We start from the raw sequence: 18608 nt of genomic DNA, 5'->3' as shown, positions 1-18608 counted from the left end.
TGCGGGGAACTCAGTTGTGTGTCCCTCATTAGCATTCTGCCCGCTGGTGCCTGCCAGGCCTTGCCAGGGAGGCGGGGAGAGATGTGAGAGGTGTGTGACAGTGCGACACTGGGAATTCCCCAAAGCTGGGCTGGCGGGGGGGGGGGGGGGGGGGGGGGGGGGGCTATCTCCAGGAAGAGCCTGGAGCAGGAAGTGTCGGGGCAGCTCCCACCACCACCGCCTGATCCAAGGCAGTCAGGCAAGGCAGGGACAGCCCCCCAGGCTGGGGACCAGACCATGCTGCAGTGGTCCCCACAGTGCTCCCCAGGAAGGCAGTCTCTAACTCTCCACCCCAGGGCGCTCCCAAGGAGGTGAAAGGGGCAGCGCGCAGACCAGAGGGACAGCTGGATACCCAGGCACGATACTGGGGGCCTTGGTGGGACCTTCCCTCCAGGGCATAATGTGACACCCAGACTCTCTGTCTCTCCGCCTCAAGCCTCAGATTCCCCGGAGAGGACGTCTGACTGGCCTGGTGGATCCAGGGCCTGGGCAGCCTGGCCTGACTTCTAGAAGTGGGGGGCTCCGTGCAGACTCCAGCCTGCCGGGCTCCCCTGTGCTCAGGAAGGCCGGCGCGGGCCAGGTGCAGGGCTCTGGAGCGGAAAAGAAGGTTCTGCTGAAGCCGGCAAGGAAGAGTCGGGGCTTACCAGGTCAGCCTGACCAGCAGGCGAAGACTAAGCCTCCTCTGAGGTCAGTGCTGGGGCTCTGGAACCGGGAGAGAGCTGAGGGCGGCCCCCGCCCCCAGGCTAGATGGGTGAGTCACACCAGCGCCTCAGGGAGAGAGTGGGGAGGCCCAGCTGGGACCCCTCTGTGCGCTGAGAAAACTCTGGGCCGTACTCCCTTCAGAGCGTGAGCTTGGTCTTCTCAGCAAATCCTTCTGTTGTGTTTCTGAAGTCTAGGAAGAAAGGACCAGTTTAATAAAATGAGTTTGAGCCAACATGACAGATAACAGGTAGGAAGTGCTGACCAGGGCAGGCGCAAGCCCGTGAGGTGGGTCTCGCCGTCCCTGTTTCCCAGCTGGGGAGACTGACACCAGTGCCTTTGCAGCCAGGATGGGTGGGGACATGTGTGAAGCCAGGTCTCTGATTCCAGAGCCCATGCACTTGGCCCCAGAGCAATGCTGCCTGTAGTTCTTATTCCTCGTGCACAGGCTGACCATACAACTCTGCTTGCCAGGCCCCGTTTATGCCCAGGGAGTGGGCATGCTCTGCCCACCAAGCCCACATCAAGGCTTTGTCCCGGCACAGCCACTAAAGGCGCCTCCTTTCACTCTCACAAAGTGTCCTGGTTTGGATGACAACTTTTAAGGAAACTAGGCTAGCTGGAACCTAGAATATCCTAGCAAGATGCTGGTGGGCAGAGCTTGGAAAACTGGGTCTGCAGCTGCCCCTCACTAGCCCAGAACTCTGGCTCCCATGCTCAGTCTCCTGGGGCAGACCTCCATCGCTGCCCCCTGGATAGCTGGGCATGTTTGCAAACTGGGTTTCCATGATTTCTATGACTCCAAGCCTCTTTGTTTATATTCTCTCTGTCCCCACCCCTCTAATGCGAACTTACCAGATCTTCTCCCTGTTTCCCTTCTTTAGCTGTGAAAGAAGCTGTGTGGTCCCTCCCAATGCTCCCAGGAAGGACAGCTGTGCTCCGAGTGTCCCCGCCCCTCCCCTCTCCCGCAGTGGATACCAAAACTTGGGGCTTCTGAATCTTCTTGTCCAAATTTGCAGATGTGTCACAGAAGCAGACACTCAGACTGAGTTGTCCTGGAGAGGGTGCAGAGGGAAATGATCATGTTGGGTGCCATTTAGTTGGGCACTGGGTTGTCAGTATTGGTTAAGACACAGTCCTTGCCTCAAGTTTCTCGTAGACTGGAGGGGAGGCAGAAGGCAGACGCTACAACAAAATCAGCCCTACGGTTAAGAAATTGAATCTGTGGGACAAAGTACAACTCAAGCCCCAAAGAGGAAATGGACCGAAAAAGTGAACTGGTCAGCTGTCACCACAGTGCTGTGTAACAAACGACCCCATCGTTCAGTGGCTTGCCTTGTGAGCTCTTACTTCTGACTCCCACATCTGCAGATTGCCTGGGGCAGCCCTGCCAACTTCAGCTGGGCAGCTCGATTGGCTCCTGGGCGGGGATTTGGTTGAAGTCTGCCTTGTCTCATTCTTTTGGACCTGGTGGGCAATGCCTGGTGGGCAGTGCAGGGGGAAACCATGCCCATGGCAATGACAGCAGCCCAAGTAGTGGGTATGCTGTTCCATCAAGTCCATGTCAAGGCTTTGCACCAGGCCTGGTCTCCAAGCATCTTGTTGACCAAAGGGGGCTGGAGGTATATTATTCCCACAGTGGGAGTGGAGGGAAGTGCATCTTTGCCAAATGATGATCCAAGCTTCACAGAAGGCTGCATGGAAGAGGTGTCATTTGTCCTAGGCCTTGAAGAAGAAGCTGGATTTTCCCAAGTGAAGGTAGGATAGGGCACGGCTATCCAAGGGATGAAGAGTATGGGGGTGGGGGTGGCGATGGGAAGCGTGGTCATGGAGGTTCCCCTGGGCTTGAAGCCTGGCATGTGCTTTCCTTGAACCCAATACTCTCACCATCCCCACCTACCCATCATTTCCCTTATTTCCAGAGTCTGAAACTTCAGCCATGTGTTAAGTTCAAGACCTAGTTTTCGACATGGAGTCACAATGGAAAGTGTAGTGGCCGTCCCCAACGGGGAAATTGTGCCGGTCCCCCCCCACCCCCGCATAAATCAGCCAATGTTATGGTCCCCTATCCCCATTATGGAGCTCAGGTCTCCAGTCCTGAAGCTTGAAGCCTGAACCAACATAGCCCTCTCAGGGAAAGGACTCCTCGAAGGCCAAGTCCAGACAGCAGGAGGAGCACCACAATAAAGCGAACTCAGCAGCGGGACTGGGAAGGCCATTTGGAAAGGGCTGGCAGGGAGCAGAGGACCCCTGTGCACACGGAACTGCGCGAGACAATGGTGGGAAGGATGGTTACAGGACAGGATGCAAACAGCACAAACCTTGACCATGTAAAAATAAGAAGTCACAGCTTCTGGGAGGGGAAGGAGATAGGAAGTGGGTGAGCTCATTTCCTCCTCCTAAATCCCAGGCTGTCGAGAGATGCCATCTACAGGGAAATGTGCTTCAAGAAAGGAATCCAGCCTCTTGGTATTTTTCTTCCCTTTTAGGGAAATAATTTAGAAACATAAGGAGCACAATTATTTGCTGTCCGGCCATTTCTTTGGTTACATGTAGGCTTCCTTTCCTTCTGTGAAATTCAAATACTTTCCCCAGAAGAGCATGTATTGTACAAGAGCCCTTTACCTGGCCTACTCTCCGAAGATGGACGTAGAAAGGGGTCCCCGTCAGCATTGCTGGGGGTGCTGGTTTTGGCACCTCCTGGACGTTTTCTGTGTGTACTCCTCAGTGTGACGTGTTTCTTATAGTGAGCGGGCATGGCTAATATACAAACAAAACCTTAAAAAACACAACACATTTCTGGAAAAGAGACAATCCCACAATGGGGGTGGGGATACCCTCTGAGCTCCCCAAGGGGCCGCCTCTCCGTGTCTTCCCCTCCACGGGGTCCCGGGGACTTCCTGAGCTCCGCAGGAACCAGCCACAGGGAGGTCCTCGCCGGGGGCTCAGAGCAGGTGACTGAGCCTCCCCAGGGCTGTGTCTTCCGCTGTAAACCTAGGAAGTCACCCTTGCCTTGCCTCACTTTCAGGTGACGGTGAGGGACACTTGAAGTGCAGGGCCTGTCCTCCGTGGCTAAAGGGCAAAGGGACAGACTTCTTAGCGTCTTGTTCAGCAGGGCATCCAGCTGGAACCAGGTCTGAGGGCTGCCTGTAGGTCGGTCAGGGGGCTCTCTGCAGCGGTTTCTGGGTCCGAACAGCCACTCTCACGGTCTCAGCTCCATCTAGTGTCCACACTGGGACACGGTCACTTGCGACAGACTTCCCCTCATTTCTACACTTGTGAAGGTACAGCATTCATTGGGCCAACAGGATGTACATAAGATCAATTTAAATCATTCCTCCCTGTGCTGAGATTTGGTATTCCAAAGCAAGCTTTATACAAGTTCAGTACTACTAAAGGTTTGTGCCTCCGGTCTTTGGAAGGATAGCACATTCACGCAACAAATAATACTTACAATAATTGATATTTATTGAATGTTTACCATGTGCTGGGCACCATTCCGGGTCCTTTAATTGTGTGAGTTCACTGTGGTGGTGAGGTGCTTATTGTCCCATTTTATAGATAGGAACACTGAGGCACACAGGTAACAGTAAAATTCATCACTCTTGATTTGTGCGGGCAGGTAGAGGCCATGTCATGGGGCTGGAGATGAGGACGCAGCCCGATGGGAAGCTCCTCCAGGCTGAGTAGAGAGGAAACGGGGGCTGAGACAGCCCTGGGACTTGGGCTAGGTCTGAGAGGTGAGGGGGCAGGAGGGTGTGGGATGGCTCACGTCCAGCATTCGTGTCAGGAAGGAGGCTGTAGTGTGAGACGGAGCACGCAGGGGTGGGCAGTTAGAGAATGTTTACTGAGCACCCAAGTGCCGGGCAAGGCTCCTGTCCTCGCAGGCCAGAGCCTCGTGCGGGAAGGTGGGGGTCAAAGGCCGATTCTGAGTGCTTGCTGGTGCGCAGACATCCACAAAGGACAAGGGCAGCCGGCGACGCGGCCTGGAGTGCAGGTGAACCTGAGCTCACAGGCAGAGGGGTAGGAGGTTGAAGGTGGGGGTCGTCAACTTGGAGGACTGGACAGTTGATCTCAAGAAGACGGAGGAGGGTCCGCGAGGAGATGGACGTGTGAGCCGAAGGAACAAGAAGGGGGTTTACTGGAGCCAAAGAGAGGGGTTGGGGGGAAAGTGAGTGGCCATAGGGCTCGAGGGTCAGGGAAGGGGCAGGAGGAGGACTGGAGGGGTCTGGGGGTGTACTGGGCAGAGGGTGCTGGGCTGTGGATGCCAAGAGAAGGGAGTGAGTAAAACATGAGCAACTCTTCCAGGAGGGAAAGCAGACAAGGTTGTGGTCCAAAGAAGGAGAAGCCAGGTTGAGGAAGGGTTGTTTCCTTCTGTTTGTTCTTCGCAAGGAGGTAACAAGGCATCTGCGTGGGCTGATGGGTAGAACATGGAGAGGGATGAGGTCTGGGGTAGGCAGGGCATCCTCGAAGGTCAGTCACACATGCGGCGAGCGAGGACTAGACAAGGTTGGGGGAAGGTGCCAGGAGGGACAGAGATTCGGGACCTTTTGGGAAAGGGGACAGTATGGTGGGAAGCCAAGGGAGCTGCCCCCAGGGGCCTGGAATTTCTGGGCCTGAGGAGAGAAATGAGAGAGCTTCTGGAGAGGTCTGGAGCCCCGGGCATGGCAGGAGAGGGTCAGGTCAGCAGACAGCGTGGGGTTGCTGGTTTTCTCCTGCGGAGCCCCGAGCAGGGCAAGGCCGAGGGCCAGAGCAGGAGGAGGGCTGTGATGCTGCTCGTGGAGGCTGCTGGCCCAGTGGGCTAGGCCAGGGAGAGGAGGGAAGCCAGGAGAGGACAAGGAGGCTGAGAGTAGGCACCACGGGCAGAACTCTCTGTGGGGTCAAAGAGCAGGGTGCGTCTGGACCAGAGTGGACTCGGTGGCTCAGGAAGTTGGGGTCAAAGATGGGATTTCTGAATAAGACTTTGGAACAGTCACCTTTGTGACAACGCTGGGTGTGGCTGATGGGTCTGAAGGCAGCAGGGCTGGGGGAGGGGAGGGGACAGGCCCCGGAACCCTGAGGAGCCAAAGAGAGGGGTTGGGGAGGGAGGGAGGGAGGGAGTGGGGAGGGGACAGGGCTGGGGCAGAAACAAAGCCAAAGCCCTTGGTGAAGAGGGGACAGCTGGAGGCCAGTACAGGGCAGCAGGGCACTGAGGGACAGCGCATCCGCGGCCTGAACCTCAAAAGGGGAGGTGTGTGAGGTGAGGGCTGGAGCGGGGGCCTGCCCGTGGGTAGCAGGAAATGGGGTGCTGCCAGGCTGCTCTGTCTTCAGTCTCCTTGGCTTTGAAGGAACCCTGTGCCCTGTCATCTTTCTCTATAGTTTCTTGGACGTGGGCGCGGTAGCACTTATATTAACAGCACTTGACAGGTGGGCCCCGGACAGGACCCGCCAAAGCCAAGGACCAGAAGCCTGCCTGTGGGCCAAGTGGCACTAGGGGTAGGGGGCGTGGGGACAGCTTTCCATCAGTTCATCTCACCTGAGGCCGAAGAAAAACATCACGTGCAGATACAACCTTATTGTGCTGCTTTTAATTACGAAAGATGTAAAATGACGTATTATAAAACTTGGGAGCTACTTTATACAAATTCCAATCTTTAAATATTTTTTTTTAACAGGGGACCTGGGAGTTAGGGCACTGGCGGGAAGTCTGATTAGTTGCTGTGATGGTCCCGCCGCGGAGCGAAGGAACCACCGTGCGTAACAGAGCCAACGAGAGAGTCCAGTCGGAAGGGTCTTCAGATCCGCAGGTGGGCTGGAACCCACGGGGCTTCAGCTCGGTTAATATACAGTAGACTCAGGAGAAATGAAACAGGACAGGGGAGAATTTATGGTCGTCGAGACATGATCAAAAAAATTTTTCTCCTAACACCATGTGTCCTAAAAAACACAACTGTACACAAAGAAAAAGTAGAACACAGGTTTTTAGTTCTATACTGTTTAACTGCTAGTAAACGAGAGTAGTACAGCCGTCGCTTTCTTGTAACAAGACTAAATATTGGAAGATCGTTTATTCTGATGCATGTAGTTGCTTCAGATGCTGGGGACCACGCCTGGTTTGTTGCAAAGGCAGCAGTGAGGGCAGAATTACCCGCTGAAGGTCAGAGTGACACCCGCCCATGGGTGTCCTTGATGCCATGTGAGCAAAGTGGGTTGGATAATGCCCAAAACCTTTTCACAGGAAAAGACTGGACTGGCAGACCTAAGGACAAATTTAATTCAGTGCTAACCTTACTGTCATCATTATATACCCCTGGGACACTGCACTGTTCCTTGGGAGCCTCCATTTCCATGAGTCACTGGGAGAATGCCCCGGGGGCAGTGTTCTTCACTGTGTAGGTCCCGGGGCTCCTGCTGTGCAGATAGAGCTGGGACCCCCCACGCCACTGACCCCTCCAGGTAAGGCACTGTGCAGAGAGTGGGTTATGCTGGGGCCTCTACTTAAAAAAAAACAAAAAACAAAAACAAAAACCAAACTTCTACCATCAGCATCATTCCCTGTCTGAAGGGCCAGGTCAGATTTGGGGGGGCCTCTGACCCAGGCAAGGCAGCGTGGAGCTAGCTAGCTTCATTCTCGGCACACCAGGGAGCTGTGTACCATGACAAGCAAAGGGCTTGTACTTGAACAGCGAGAGTCACTCCCTCCTGAGATCCTCAGGATAAAGGGATCTGAAAATTCCCCTGGGACTGGGGCTTGGAGCTCAGGTGAGGACCCTGGCTAGATTTGGGGCGACTGTGAGGCTCAGGACTTGGGCCCCACAGAGGAAGCAGCAGTGGCGGGCCATCGGGGTTCTTTGAGAGACCGGAGGTAAGGCGATCCTTCTGGAGACAGGAATGGGGTGAGGTCTAGAGAGGTTAACAGCCCAGCATGCCGTTCCAGACTCTTCTTGCCATGTGGCACTGACCCGATTCAGACCTGTAGTAGAGCCTTGCTTCTTTGGGTGGGGGCAGACTAGCGAGCTTCAGCCACACTCCTGGGGTCTCCTGGAAGGGCAGTGGCTGTCCAGGCGAAAGTTCCAGCATCCTTTCTCTCTCCTTCAGCACTCCTGTCCTCTCCGTCCTGTTTTCCCGTGCCCACACCCCTCCCCAGAGGTGCTCTTCAGACTCAGCTATCCGGCGTCTGGCCGGGGCTAAGCAGAGGAGGCAAGCGGTGCTGGAAACCCAGTCATACTGGTTTACGTGAAGGGACTGATGACTAATGACGGCTTCATGAATTAGGTCTTCATTTTACTGTAGATTTTTTCTACAACTTCAAAGAATAAATCTCCTTTAAAAGCAATTCAGAACAAAACATGGATCTGATAAGGGAAGATCTTTTCAGGTGGGGGCCTGGCTGGGATCCCCGAGGTCCTGGCACTGAGCCCCGAGGCCTCAGCGTGCCCAGCCATCCTGGCTGCGCTCCGAAGACGGTCTCCACCCGCCTGCCCTGGAGAATCCCCTTGAGGAGAACGGGGCCCGGTATCACCGTGGAGCTGGTCTCCTAGTGTCAGAAGCTTACTAAAGTGCAGGCCTCGCTTCACCACAGGCACAAGTGTTAGAAAGGCTGAAGCTCCGGGATTTGGCAAGGAAGGGGTCGAGCTGAAGACGGGACTGCCGGGGCAGCGGGGCACCTCCATGCACTTCTCCGTTCCTTGTCCATGCCTTCGGGGTGCAGCTCCACAGCATCTCCCGGGGCCCACATCTGCTTGCTGCTGGGGTTTGGAAAGAGTAAGGCACAGTTCCCGCGCTCAAGGAGCTTACGGGCTAGTGGGGTTCCAGGAACACTCCTGCTCCACAGAGAAAGAGCCTCCCCCTGCCGCTGTCGGCGGCTGGACAGGCTTCCCCGCAGCCGGCTGGTGGAGAGGGCGGCCTGCTCTGGTCGGGAGCTCGTCTGGAAGACATCGTGGGTCTGGAGATGCTGCCCCTGGCACCGAGAGGAAGCCCTTCTCTCTCCAGGCTCATTCATCACCGGGGGATTTTGTTTTTTTTCAGTGACTGAATAGAACAGTCCTCCTTTCCCTTGTCCACAGGAAAAGGTGTCCTGAAGCAGCAGAGAGATTGCATACTTGGGAGAAAACGAATGAGCATTCACTTTGCTTAACTCAAATCTGTTCTTGACATCGTGGTAAAAATTCTTCATGTTGGAAGTAAGGCATCGGGGTGATCGTGGCGTGTCCCGTCCATGGCGGGCGGCTGCCGGGCCGGGCCGGCAAGAGCGGGGAAGGCGGCGTGGTGCTGCGGGGCCGCGGCTGGCAGCCGAGTCACCCCCCGAAGGCCCGCAGCCCCTCACCGCCTCGCAGTCCGGGCCGGCTCTTCAGTGTGGACTAAGTCAGTGGTTCTGGTGCTGCACCCGCTACCGCGGCCCGTGGCACACACTGTTCTGCTTCAATGCGCCGACAGACTAGATGGCTGGTAAGCAGATGTACTGGTCCCGGTGTCACCCCACCCGAGTCGTCAGAAGCCCCAAGGTGGACCACCTGTGGCCACATCATCGGGGCCGTGGGCCTGAGAGGCAGCGCGCAGCTCTGAGGTCTCGAGTGAGCCACGGGGTGTGACGGGGCCTCGTCGGAACACTGGGACTCACGGAACCGGCTGCTTCCATGCCAAAAGCCCAGGACCCCTCCGGCCCAGGGGGTGTAGCTGGCTCCATGCTGTGCCGCTCTAGTTCCGCTCCTTCAGCAACACATTCTGGCCCATTCCATCCTGTTCACAGTCGGTCAGCTCGAAACGTCTCTTCCACAGAGGGGTCAAGCAGGCCCATGCTGGAGTCACTTAGCATGTTGAGTCCGTCCAGGCTCAGGGGTTCAATCTGGAGCTCTTCTTCCAGTGGAAACGGAGTGTCTATGTTCAGGCTGACCTCGGGCATGCCCGCCAGTGCGCTGCTGAGGTCCTTGAATAGGCTGGTACTCGAGTCTTCTGGAAGGAGCAGTGAGCGGATTAAAACAGTGCAGGTTAGGAGGCATGTACAACAGACGACAGCCCCACAAACACTGGCCCTTTACCTTCTAGCCAAGACAGCGATGGCCTACATTCCCCCCCACTCCCAGGGTCCAGGCAGGACAGCAATGGCCCAATGCTCCCAACAGCCAGCATCGAGGCATGACAGCGATGGCCTGTGTCCCCCCAACTCCCAGCGTCCAGGCAGCACAGCGATGGCCCACGTCCCCCCACCACTCCCAGTGTCCCCTCTGCTCTGGACTCTACGGTCTTTTCCCTCAGTTCCACCACTCCCTGTTTTTGCAGGTTTTCTCCCTTTGAGCAGTTGTCAATCACTAAAGCTAAATTCTTGAGAACAGGCTTGGATCACTGGGCCTTTCCCCACTGTTAATGGTCTCTGGGGCCAGACACGTGCCTTTCGAAAAGCTAAAGTTGAGCCGGGGGACTTTCATTTCTTTGCTTTATAGCATGTTGTTTAAACTCTCTTACAGTGGTGATCTGTGAAAACACAGCAAAAGACGGACAGCAGAGCTGAGGGGCGGCCCGCACTCACCCATCAGGATGGTGTTGGGGAAACTCCCGCAGTTGGAATACAGGTTTGGTCTCAAATGAAATGAGTCCTGTGGTTCTCGGGGACCTTGCTGCACCAGGGGCACCTGGAGGCATCAGAGGACACACGGTAAGGAATGACCTCTGCTTCCCGGGCGTGAAGGACACAACACACACCCAGAGCAAAACCAGACATGGAAACTGTCTTGGGGGCCTTCTCTCAAGGATCCCACACAGAATACTCTTCTCAGGCAGGCAGGTGCTGGGGCGGGGGGAGGAGAGCTCCCTGAGGCGCAGTGTGGGTGACTCATCTCGACTCACACACAGCCCGGCCCACTAAGCCATCCAAGGAGACACCAGCAGTCATGGTCTCTGTGGCCCTCTGGTGTCACACACCCCTCCCTCCCAGCCACACCGAGGCCTTTGGAAACACCATCTGTGGGAACCCCTCCAAGGCTCCATCTATAACCAAGGAAGTGTTAGGACAAAGGGGCTCTTCTGCCTGTTGGTTTCTAGGAAAGGGAGGCAGGGGACCCTTTCCCTCTGATGCTCAGAGGGAGGAACCTCAGGCCCCTCTCCACGAGAAAGCCTCTAGGAGGACTGGTGAGAACTGGGGCCTATCTTAGGTGCCTTTCCAGAAAGTAATATGCCAAACTATTGTTTTAAATCTTACAAAAATAGGTATTTCTATCATTTTTCAGGGAGATATTGACTCATCTAAACTCAATGGGCTTCTTCAGAAAATGAGGAGGCAGAGACTACTGGTTTATGCCGTGAGTCTTCACCGTGGCCCACTCAGGAAACATCTGTCTTTATTTTACTGTTGTAATTATTATTAAGATCTCTAAAATGCTCAAAACCCTTCGTTCTCTCCTTAATTCATCCTAGAACCCAATCCGTACTTAATGGACACTACAAAATCTAGAGTTATTTTAAATGGTCCACATTAGGGAAACCTACAAAGCAAAAGTTAGGGGTCAAATGAAAGTATCTTAGGGAGGGATGTCTGGCCGCAACTGCACTGAGCTCCCCTGGGAGGCCACACTGGGCTGGCTCCCGCAGCTAGGCCTGTGGGATGAGCCCCTCCTGTGTCTCTGTCTCCTCTGTAGGATAGACCCGTGGACTGCAGTGGTCCCTTCCTTCTGAGCCATTCTATAATTCTAGAACTGGAGTGTCACCAGAATTCTGCTAGCACTTGTTCAAACAATTCTTCTGCAGAGGCCTGACACCAGATAAGGCAGCCAGCACCAGGACTCTAGAGCTAGGGGACACTGCAGGGTCCCTCAGCCACTGGGCACATCTGAAATCTGGGCCATGGGATACCTGGTCTGTCTGGTGTGGGGGGGTTCTGTGCCCTGAGCAGCCTCAACAATGCACGTGCTGCTCCGATGAAGAGGCCTGACTGGACACCCGCTCACCTGTTGAGGGAAGGCCGGGCCTGGCCTCATGGACTGCTGGTCAAAGCTCACATCTGGGAAGAAGTTGGTCAAAGATGAACCCTTCAGGGAATAAGGAAGGGAACGTTTAGCTTGGAATTTGGGGCAAGGTAAGTGTTCCCTTCTGAACGGTGTCCCTGCTAGGACCCACCTGGGCTGTGAGGAGCGGGAAGCCAGATGGAGGCAGGGATGAGGCGGCCTGGGGCTCCTGGGCAGGGGGCTGCTGTAGGAGGGGCTGGGAGAGGTCCTGGGGGGCGGGGTAAGGGGGTGGCGGGGACACTTGAGCTTCTGTGGGCAGGAAGGAAAGCGGGCTGCGATCTGAGGACACCATCTGTAAAACAAAGCCTCTAGTTAGCTTCGATTAGAGTTTCTAAGTGGTAAATCCTTTAAAATCAGGAGGTGTCAAAGTGAGGGAAAAACGTGAGTCCTTCTTCCCCAGGACTATGCTGTGCTATGCTCCCCGAAGCCTATGTCTTACTTCTGCTCCTTCAAAGTGACCTTAAATCTCACTTCCCCACCAAACATTTCCTATTCAACAACAATTTCTATTGTCTTAAAACACAAAACACCTGTCAATTTAACCAGTGTCCTCAGAGAAAATCATGCTGTGTTTTTTTTGTTTTTGTTTTTGTTTTTTTAAAATCACACCTTCTGGTTTAGGATGGAAGATCGGAGGAAAAAGAAAAAACCAAACATAGCTCTGTCTCCCAAGCCTCGACTAAAAACATTAAACAACAGGAGACATTAATGAACAACACCTTAAAAATAATAAGACTAAACGGATAATAAACAGCACAAGGACAGAGATCATGGCACGGAAGAAAGTGGCAGCACAATCTGGAAAACGAAAAGCGACAGACAAGCCGTGCCTGGGTCAGCAGAGCTGAGAATGACAAGAGGAGGCTGGTAGTGGGAACAAGCCGAGAGGCAACCGGACTGCCATCACAGGGTCCCTGCGGGGCCTGCGGGACAGCAGTGGGCAGGGGAGAGCCAGGAGGAGGCACGGTTAGGGTTCACAGCTCTCGCCTGCGCGGAGACTGGGGGGCGGCACACTGGAGAGGGCAGAGCTGAGGGTCTGTGGGTGGCACACAGCAGCGCCCGGTGGGTGAGGTGCTCTGCTGGAAACATAGGCTCCAGCGAGCTCACCACTCAGTCTTGAGGCCTCCACCCTTCTTTCCCACCCTGACTCTCAGGAGGCACAGTCCAGGGATGCCAGCATCCTCTGGAGATTGGACCAGCTGGAGAGAGAATCCTGGGCACCCAAGGGCACCCCAGGGAAATGGCCAAGCTGGGTTGGTCTACAGGGAGGACCACGCTCAACAAGCCCGCCCGTCTATGCAGCTTCTGTGCCCTGAGCTTAAACATGTGCCGAGTGCCAAAAGTCACCGGACTGTGAGGAAAGCCTCTGAATGGAAATCAGAGACCAAGGCAGACATACAAGGAACAGGAACTTGGAGAAGTCCGTGCGGGAAGAAATTGTCATGAAAAACAAAATTATCAGGTGCCTCGGTGGCTCAGTTGGTGAAGCGTCTGCTTTCAGCTCAGGTCGTGATGCCAGGGCCCTGGGATCAAGTCTTGTATCATGCTCCCTGCTCAGCGAGGAGTCTGCTTCTCCCTCTCTCCACCTTCTGCCTGTGCTCTCTCTCTCTCTCTCTCTCACAAAAATAAATTAAAAATCTTTAGAGAAACACCAAATTATTATACTATTTAAACTATTAAAAAATCCTTGTTAAATCTGTTAAAAATACATAAAAAATATTTACGATGTGTATCTCTATATACTTTTTTTTCAAAGTGGGGATGTGGATGAAACAAGATTTCAAAAATGTTAATTGTTGAGGCTGGATGACAGGTATAGAAGGATTTGTTCAATTATATTCTCTACTTTTATGCTACATGGAAAACTTATGTTACAAAAAAAAAAGCACAAACTAGAATGAAAATTACTACTGAGAACCTCAGAGAGATGAAAAAATGATATTGCATCCATAGGACGAGTGTATAATGCTATAAAAAGGAACACTCACTCAAAGGACAGAAGAGAATTCTTGGGAATTTAAAAGGATGAACTCAGAAATGAAAACTCAGTGTAACAGCAGGAAGATAAAGATGAGAAGCTCTCCCAGACAGCAGGGTGAAAAGATTAGGAGACGAGAAGAGAAGGGAAAAAAACAGGGTATGAGAGGGAAAGAATGGGCTGTCCAAGATTCAACAACAGGTGTTCCAGAAAGAGCACACAGAGAAATCAAAGGGAAGAAACCATCCAGGAAATTTCCAGAAATGAAGGATGATAGGAGTTTCCAGATTGAGGAAACCCACCAAATATCCAGACTCATGTGATGTTGAAGCTTCAGAACTCTGGGAAATAAAAAGAAGATCTTATAGGCCTCTGGAGGGGAAAAAGACATTTTGTTCAAAGTATTAAGAATTGGAGGGGCGCCTGGGTGGCTCAGTGGGTTAAGCCTCTGCCTTCGGCTCAGGTCATGATCCCAGGGTCCTGGGATCAAGCCCCGCATCGGAGCCTGCTTCCCTTCCTCTCTCTCTGCCTGCCTCTCTGCCTGCTTGTGAGCTCTCTCTGTCAAATAAAATCTTAAAAAATACATATATTAAAAAAAAAAGAATTAGAATGGCACTGGATTTCTCATTAGCAACTCTAGAAACTAAAAGGCAAAGAATTAATACCTTCAAAATTTTAAGAGAAAATTATTTCAGATTTGAATTCTGTATCTGGCCAATTATGAGCTAAATGATGGGTAGAAGGAGGACATAGTTGAATCATGCCAGGCTCACATAGCCTTCCTCGGAAATCTACTGGAAGGCTTGTTTTTTTCCCTGTTGTTTTGTTTTGAAGATTTTATTTTATTTATTTATTTATTTATTTATTTTTATTTTTTTAAGATTTTATTTATTTACTTGACAGAGAACGATCACAAGTAGACAGAGAGGCAGGCAGAGAGAGAGAGGAAGGGAAGCAGGCTCCCTGCTGAGCAGAGAGCCCGATGCGGGACTCGATCCCAGGACCCTGAGATCATGACCTGAGCCGAAGGCAGCGGCTTAACCCACTGAGCCACCCAGGCTCCCTGTTTTGAAGATTTTATGTATTTATTTGAGAGACTGAGCAAGCGCACAGGCAGACGCTGAGCAGGGAGCCCTATGCCACCTGGGGCTCAATCTTAAACGACCCTGAGATGAACTTGAGCTGAAGTCAGACGCTTAACTGACTGAGCCACCCAGGCGCCCTCGGAGGGCTTGTTTTTAAATTTACTGAGAGGAGACCTACCTGACTCCAAGAGGTGGGGTTGGGATAAGAAATACATACGTAGAAAAGCAGACTAACAATAAAGTAAGACATTTATTAACTCCCAGGAGAAAAATATTTTCCATTTTGTTATTTCATGGCATATTAAGTGGTTCAACTCTGCACTATTATAACTGGGAAAACACTAAACACCGAATATTGCTCTGATCAAAAAACAAAGCCCAGTGCGAATGAGGAAGAAACGTGTGGGTGGGTGGGTGGGGAGAGGTGAAAGAGAACCATATCCTAATGGTAGGATAGCATCAGAAAATACCTAACACTAAAAACAAAACAAGCATGAAATAATACGGTTATACCAAAGAGATTAGCTAAAGTGTTGAAGGCGCCATCTCTAGGGAGTGAGAAGTACAGGGAGTCGGGGAGGGGAAGACAATGTTATTCCATAACAAGCCCTTTCTTATGAAACTCTGTGCAGGGATAACACTGATTTTTAAAAAAATTTTAATATTAGGCAAACAAAAATAAATGGAAACATCTGGTAAAGGATGCTCTCTATACCTACAGCTCTCCTTAAAATGTAGCTAGAAAGCAAGAGTAACATTTCTTACAACCTATAAAATAAACTTGCAAAAGAAAATGAAATTAGCAATCCAATAACATAAAAAGAACCATTAAAAAAAACAATTATGAAATACCCTCTCCCCCTCTCCCGAAAGGGATTACTCATGTTACGAGTGAGTAATGACTAGATCTGCTAAGTCCTTCCGCTGTGTTCTGTCAACTCTTGCTAAATCATGACTCATTTATGGCGAGGTGGGGAGTAAATGATGTCACAGTGTATCTAGGGAGGGACCAATAGGTTGAAAATATATTCATTGATGATTATAGTAAGAACCACCCTAAGTGCTCAGAATAAAAACAAAGTCAACAAGACAAAAATATGATGTTTTGACATCTGAACTTCTGTAACAGGCTTGTGATTTCAAAATGCGCCTTTCTCCTTTTCTTTTCTGCTTCCTTCTTAATTTTTACTTTACTTTTTAATCTTTATACTCAACATGGGGCTTGAACTCACGACCCCAAGATCGAGAGTCACATGCTCTACCCACTGAGCCAGCCAGGGGTCCCAAAATGTGCCTCCTTCTGAAGAGACTCTTTTGGGTCCTTCTGTGGAGGATCTTTATTAAATCCCGCTCATGCCATGAGCAGTAAAAGCACTGCTTCTCACATCTGTAGGCGTGATTAGGGAAGAGGTCTTACCCAATACCAAAGCTTCAGGGAGGTATTAAAGGTCTTTGGCTTTCCCCTGTGGCTTAAAATACTCACAGACTCAGTTACTGATAATTTTCCACACCAATGTTAAAGCCCGGGCCTGGTCTCCCCGAGCCACCCAGGACACGTCTGGAGTGTTCTCCACGCCCTCCCAGGCCCCAAGCCCAAGGTGGTTGCTTGCCCACCAGTGATCATCACAGCAGACGCCGGAAGGACACGGGCAGGGCTTCCCGAGGCATTCACACCTGCTCCCCGCGATCTCAGGGGAGCCCTCGCGGCCTCACCTGCTGAGGGGACCCCAATCAGGCCCTGCATGCCTCCCCGTCGGACCGTGGCTTGGCTCTCACCTGTGCCGCAGGATACGGGTTCAGGGGGCTGGTGGCCGAGAGCTGTCTGCTGAAGGCCGGCTGCGCCTCGGGGCCCGGAGAGAGCGTGAGTGGGCTGACGGGGGGCTGCCTCCGCCGGGCCGGGCCGCTCAGGGCTGTGGTGGACAGGGACGGGTTGCTGAGGGAAAAGAGCCGGAGGGAAGGGTGAAGGGCGGAGGCGCTGGGGGCGGACGTCTGCGGGCGGCTGTTCAGGGAGGACAGGGCCGTCTTATCGAGCGTGGCCTGGATGGAGGGGTTGCTCCGAGAGCTCTGCAGACCTAGGGACAACAAAGGCACAGGTCACTTGGGGTAACTGCAGGACAAAGCTTTCATTTTCCAAAGACTCAAGAACACTTAACTTCCACCTATCGGTCTCTGATGCTGATTCTGTGATGGGGCGGCTCTGGGGCAGCTGTCCTCCTGTGCACACAGTGGAGAACGGCTGCGCCCACACTGAGGGCTGGTGGCAGTGGGATGACAGGGAGTCTGACTCACGAGGACACGTGTACACAGCCACCTGGGCAAGAGACCCCAGGGCTGTGCACACATTCTGTTCAGAGCCCCCCAATGCCTCTGTCCCGGCACCCTGCCCGGACCCTCTGCTGCCTTCCTCTGAGAGTCATGGCTCTGGGGCGCTGCCTCGGGGACCCTGAAAATACTGTGAACACCCCAACAGTCACAGGAAGGGACCCCCCTCTCATGTCTCCTGTTTTCCTGGCTCCTGAAAAATTGTTCGTCACAGTCTATTCCAATTCATGGAAAATGAAGTTTTTGCTGGTGCTCTGCTTTATTTGGGGGGAGGGGCTGCAATTTTTAACTTGAGTTGGAGAGTTTGGGAAAGGCATCTCCATGACACGGGCTGCCAGGGCACAAGCCCGTGAGGCCGGGGACCATGTCCTGTGTCCTGCCAGAGCCTTGGCACCGGGCCAGGCACGGAGTGGCTTTGCTCTGTGACTTAATGATGCTTCTGTGTATCTCAGAAGGCAGTGCCTGTGTTTCAAAGTTCAGCCTATTACTCTGGGACCAGCAGCCCGGGTGCATACAAATGTGTGTTCTTTTACGTTCATAAAAAACTAAGTGTTCGATAAGAGTTACTGCAATGGAGCAAGGACAAAATAAAGCTTCTTTTTTTTTTTTTTTCTGGAAAATGATTTTTCTAAACACAGGAAGGAGGTCTCTGGTAAAACCCTATGTAGCTTCCCGGAAAGCTCCCTGGTAAAACCCTATGTAGCTCCCCGGAAAGGTCTCTGGTAAAACCCTATGTAGCTCCCAGGAAAGCTCCGCTGACTCGAGTCCCAATCAGAGCTGAAGACGTGAGCTTTGGTTAAGAAACAAAGTCACTGGGGTGCCTGGGTGGCTCAGTGGATTAAGCCACTGCCTTCGGCTCAGCTCATGATCTCAGTTTCCTGGGATCAAGCCCCGCATCGGGCTCTCTGCTCAGCGGGGAGCCTGCTTCCCCTTCTCTCTCTGCCTAGCTCTCTGCCTACTTGTGATCTCTCTCTGTCAAATAAATAAATATAATCTTTAAAAAAAAAATAAAAAAAAAAAAGAAACAAAGTCACTCATTCAGAAGGAAAGCTCAGACATGTTTGTATGAGTTTGTTCACCATGCCTCTTAAGGAATGCCTAGAAACTATAGAATCTTGAATCCAGTTCTGGACAAAATGATGTTTTGAGGAAAATAACACACAATGATAAACACAGGATTTTCAGTTGAAGCAACGCATCAGAGGCTTCCCTGGAGAATGCCAGCTTCCCCAAGGCCCCAGGGAGCTAACTGCCGATGTTGCATTATTTGTGTGACCTTGGATGTCCTTGTTCATGTAGAATTCACCAGGACACTTGGAAGAGCAGCAGATTAATAAGATGACCTAAGTGAGTGAGTAGAGGTTCTCTCAAATCAATTCTTCAAACCTAAAATTATGGGGGACAATGGCAGCACCTTCTGCAAGCTTTAGAGAACCTTCCAGATGACTGCTGTAAAGGGGAGCTCTGTCAGGTGAGTGGTGGATTCTTTTTTTTTTTTTTTTTTTTTTT

At 52.3% G+C, this 18608-nt stretch overlaps 1 protein-coding gene and 1 long non-coding RNA gene across 4 annotated transcripts in view; one reads left to right on the top strand and one right to left on the bottom strand.

The window, feature by feature from the left end:
- Window positions 1-203: 203 nt before the first annotated feature.
- LOC131835571 (uncharacterized) lies at window positions 204-4482 on the top strand. 2 transcript variants are annotated; one of them, XR_009355236.1, is made up of 4 exons: window positions 204-350; window positions 476-790; window positions 1623-2496; window positions 2661-4482. It is a non-coding gene; the product is annotated as an uncharacterized LOC131835571 (long non-coding RNA). The 2 variants fall into 2 exon arrangements; XR_009355235.1 differs by having other exon boundaries at window positions 204-790.
- Window positions 4483-6283: 1801 nt separating this feature from the next.
- The window catches only part of CRTC3 (CREB regulated transcription coactivator 3), a 97677-nt gene continuing 85352 nt past the window's right edge, over window positions 6284-18608 (bottom strand). The window contains exons 11-15 of one of the 2 annotated variants that reach the window (XM_059179948.1): window positions 16554-16849; window positions 11827-12006; window positions 11658-11738; window positions 10244-10346; window positions 6284-9666 (exon numbers count right to left, since the gene is read on the bottom strand). In XM_059179948.1, coding sequence (XP_059035931.1) covers window positions 9461-9666; window positions 10244-10346; window positions 11658-11738; window positions 11827-12006; window positions 16554-16849 — 866 coding nt within the window. In that variant the 3' untranslated portion in view covers window positions 6284-9460. Of the gene's footprint in view, window positions 9670-10243; window positions 10347-11657; window positions 11739-11826; window positions 12007-16553; window positions 16850-18608 lie in introns of both variants that reach the window. The other variant, XM_059179947.1, reaches the window with a different exon arrangement.

This window comes from Mustela lutreola, chromosome 7 (assembly GCF_030435805.1).
Source record: "Mustela lutreola isolate mMusLut2 chromosome 7, mMusLut2.pri, whole genome shotgun sequence".
Classification (NCBI taxonomy): Eukaryota; Metazoa; Chordata; class Mammalia; order Carnivora; family Mustelidae; genus Mustela; species Mustela lutreola.
The sequence above is the reverse complement of the archived record's forward strand: the minus strand, read 5'-3'. Positions and strand labels throughout refer to the sequence as shown.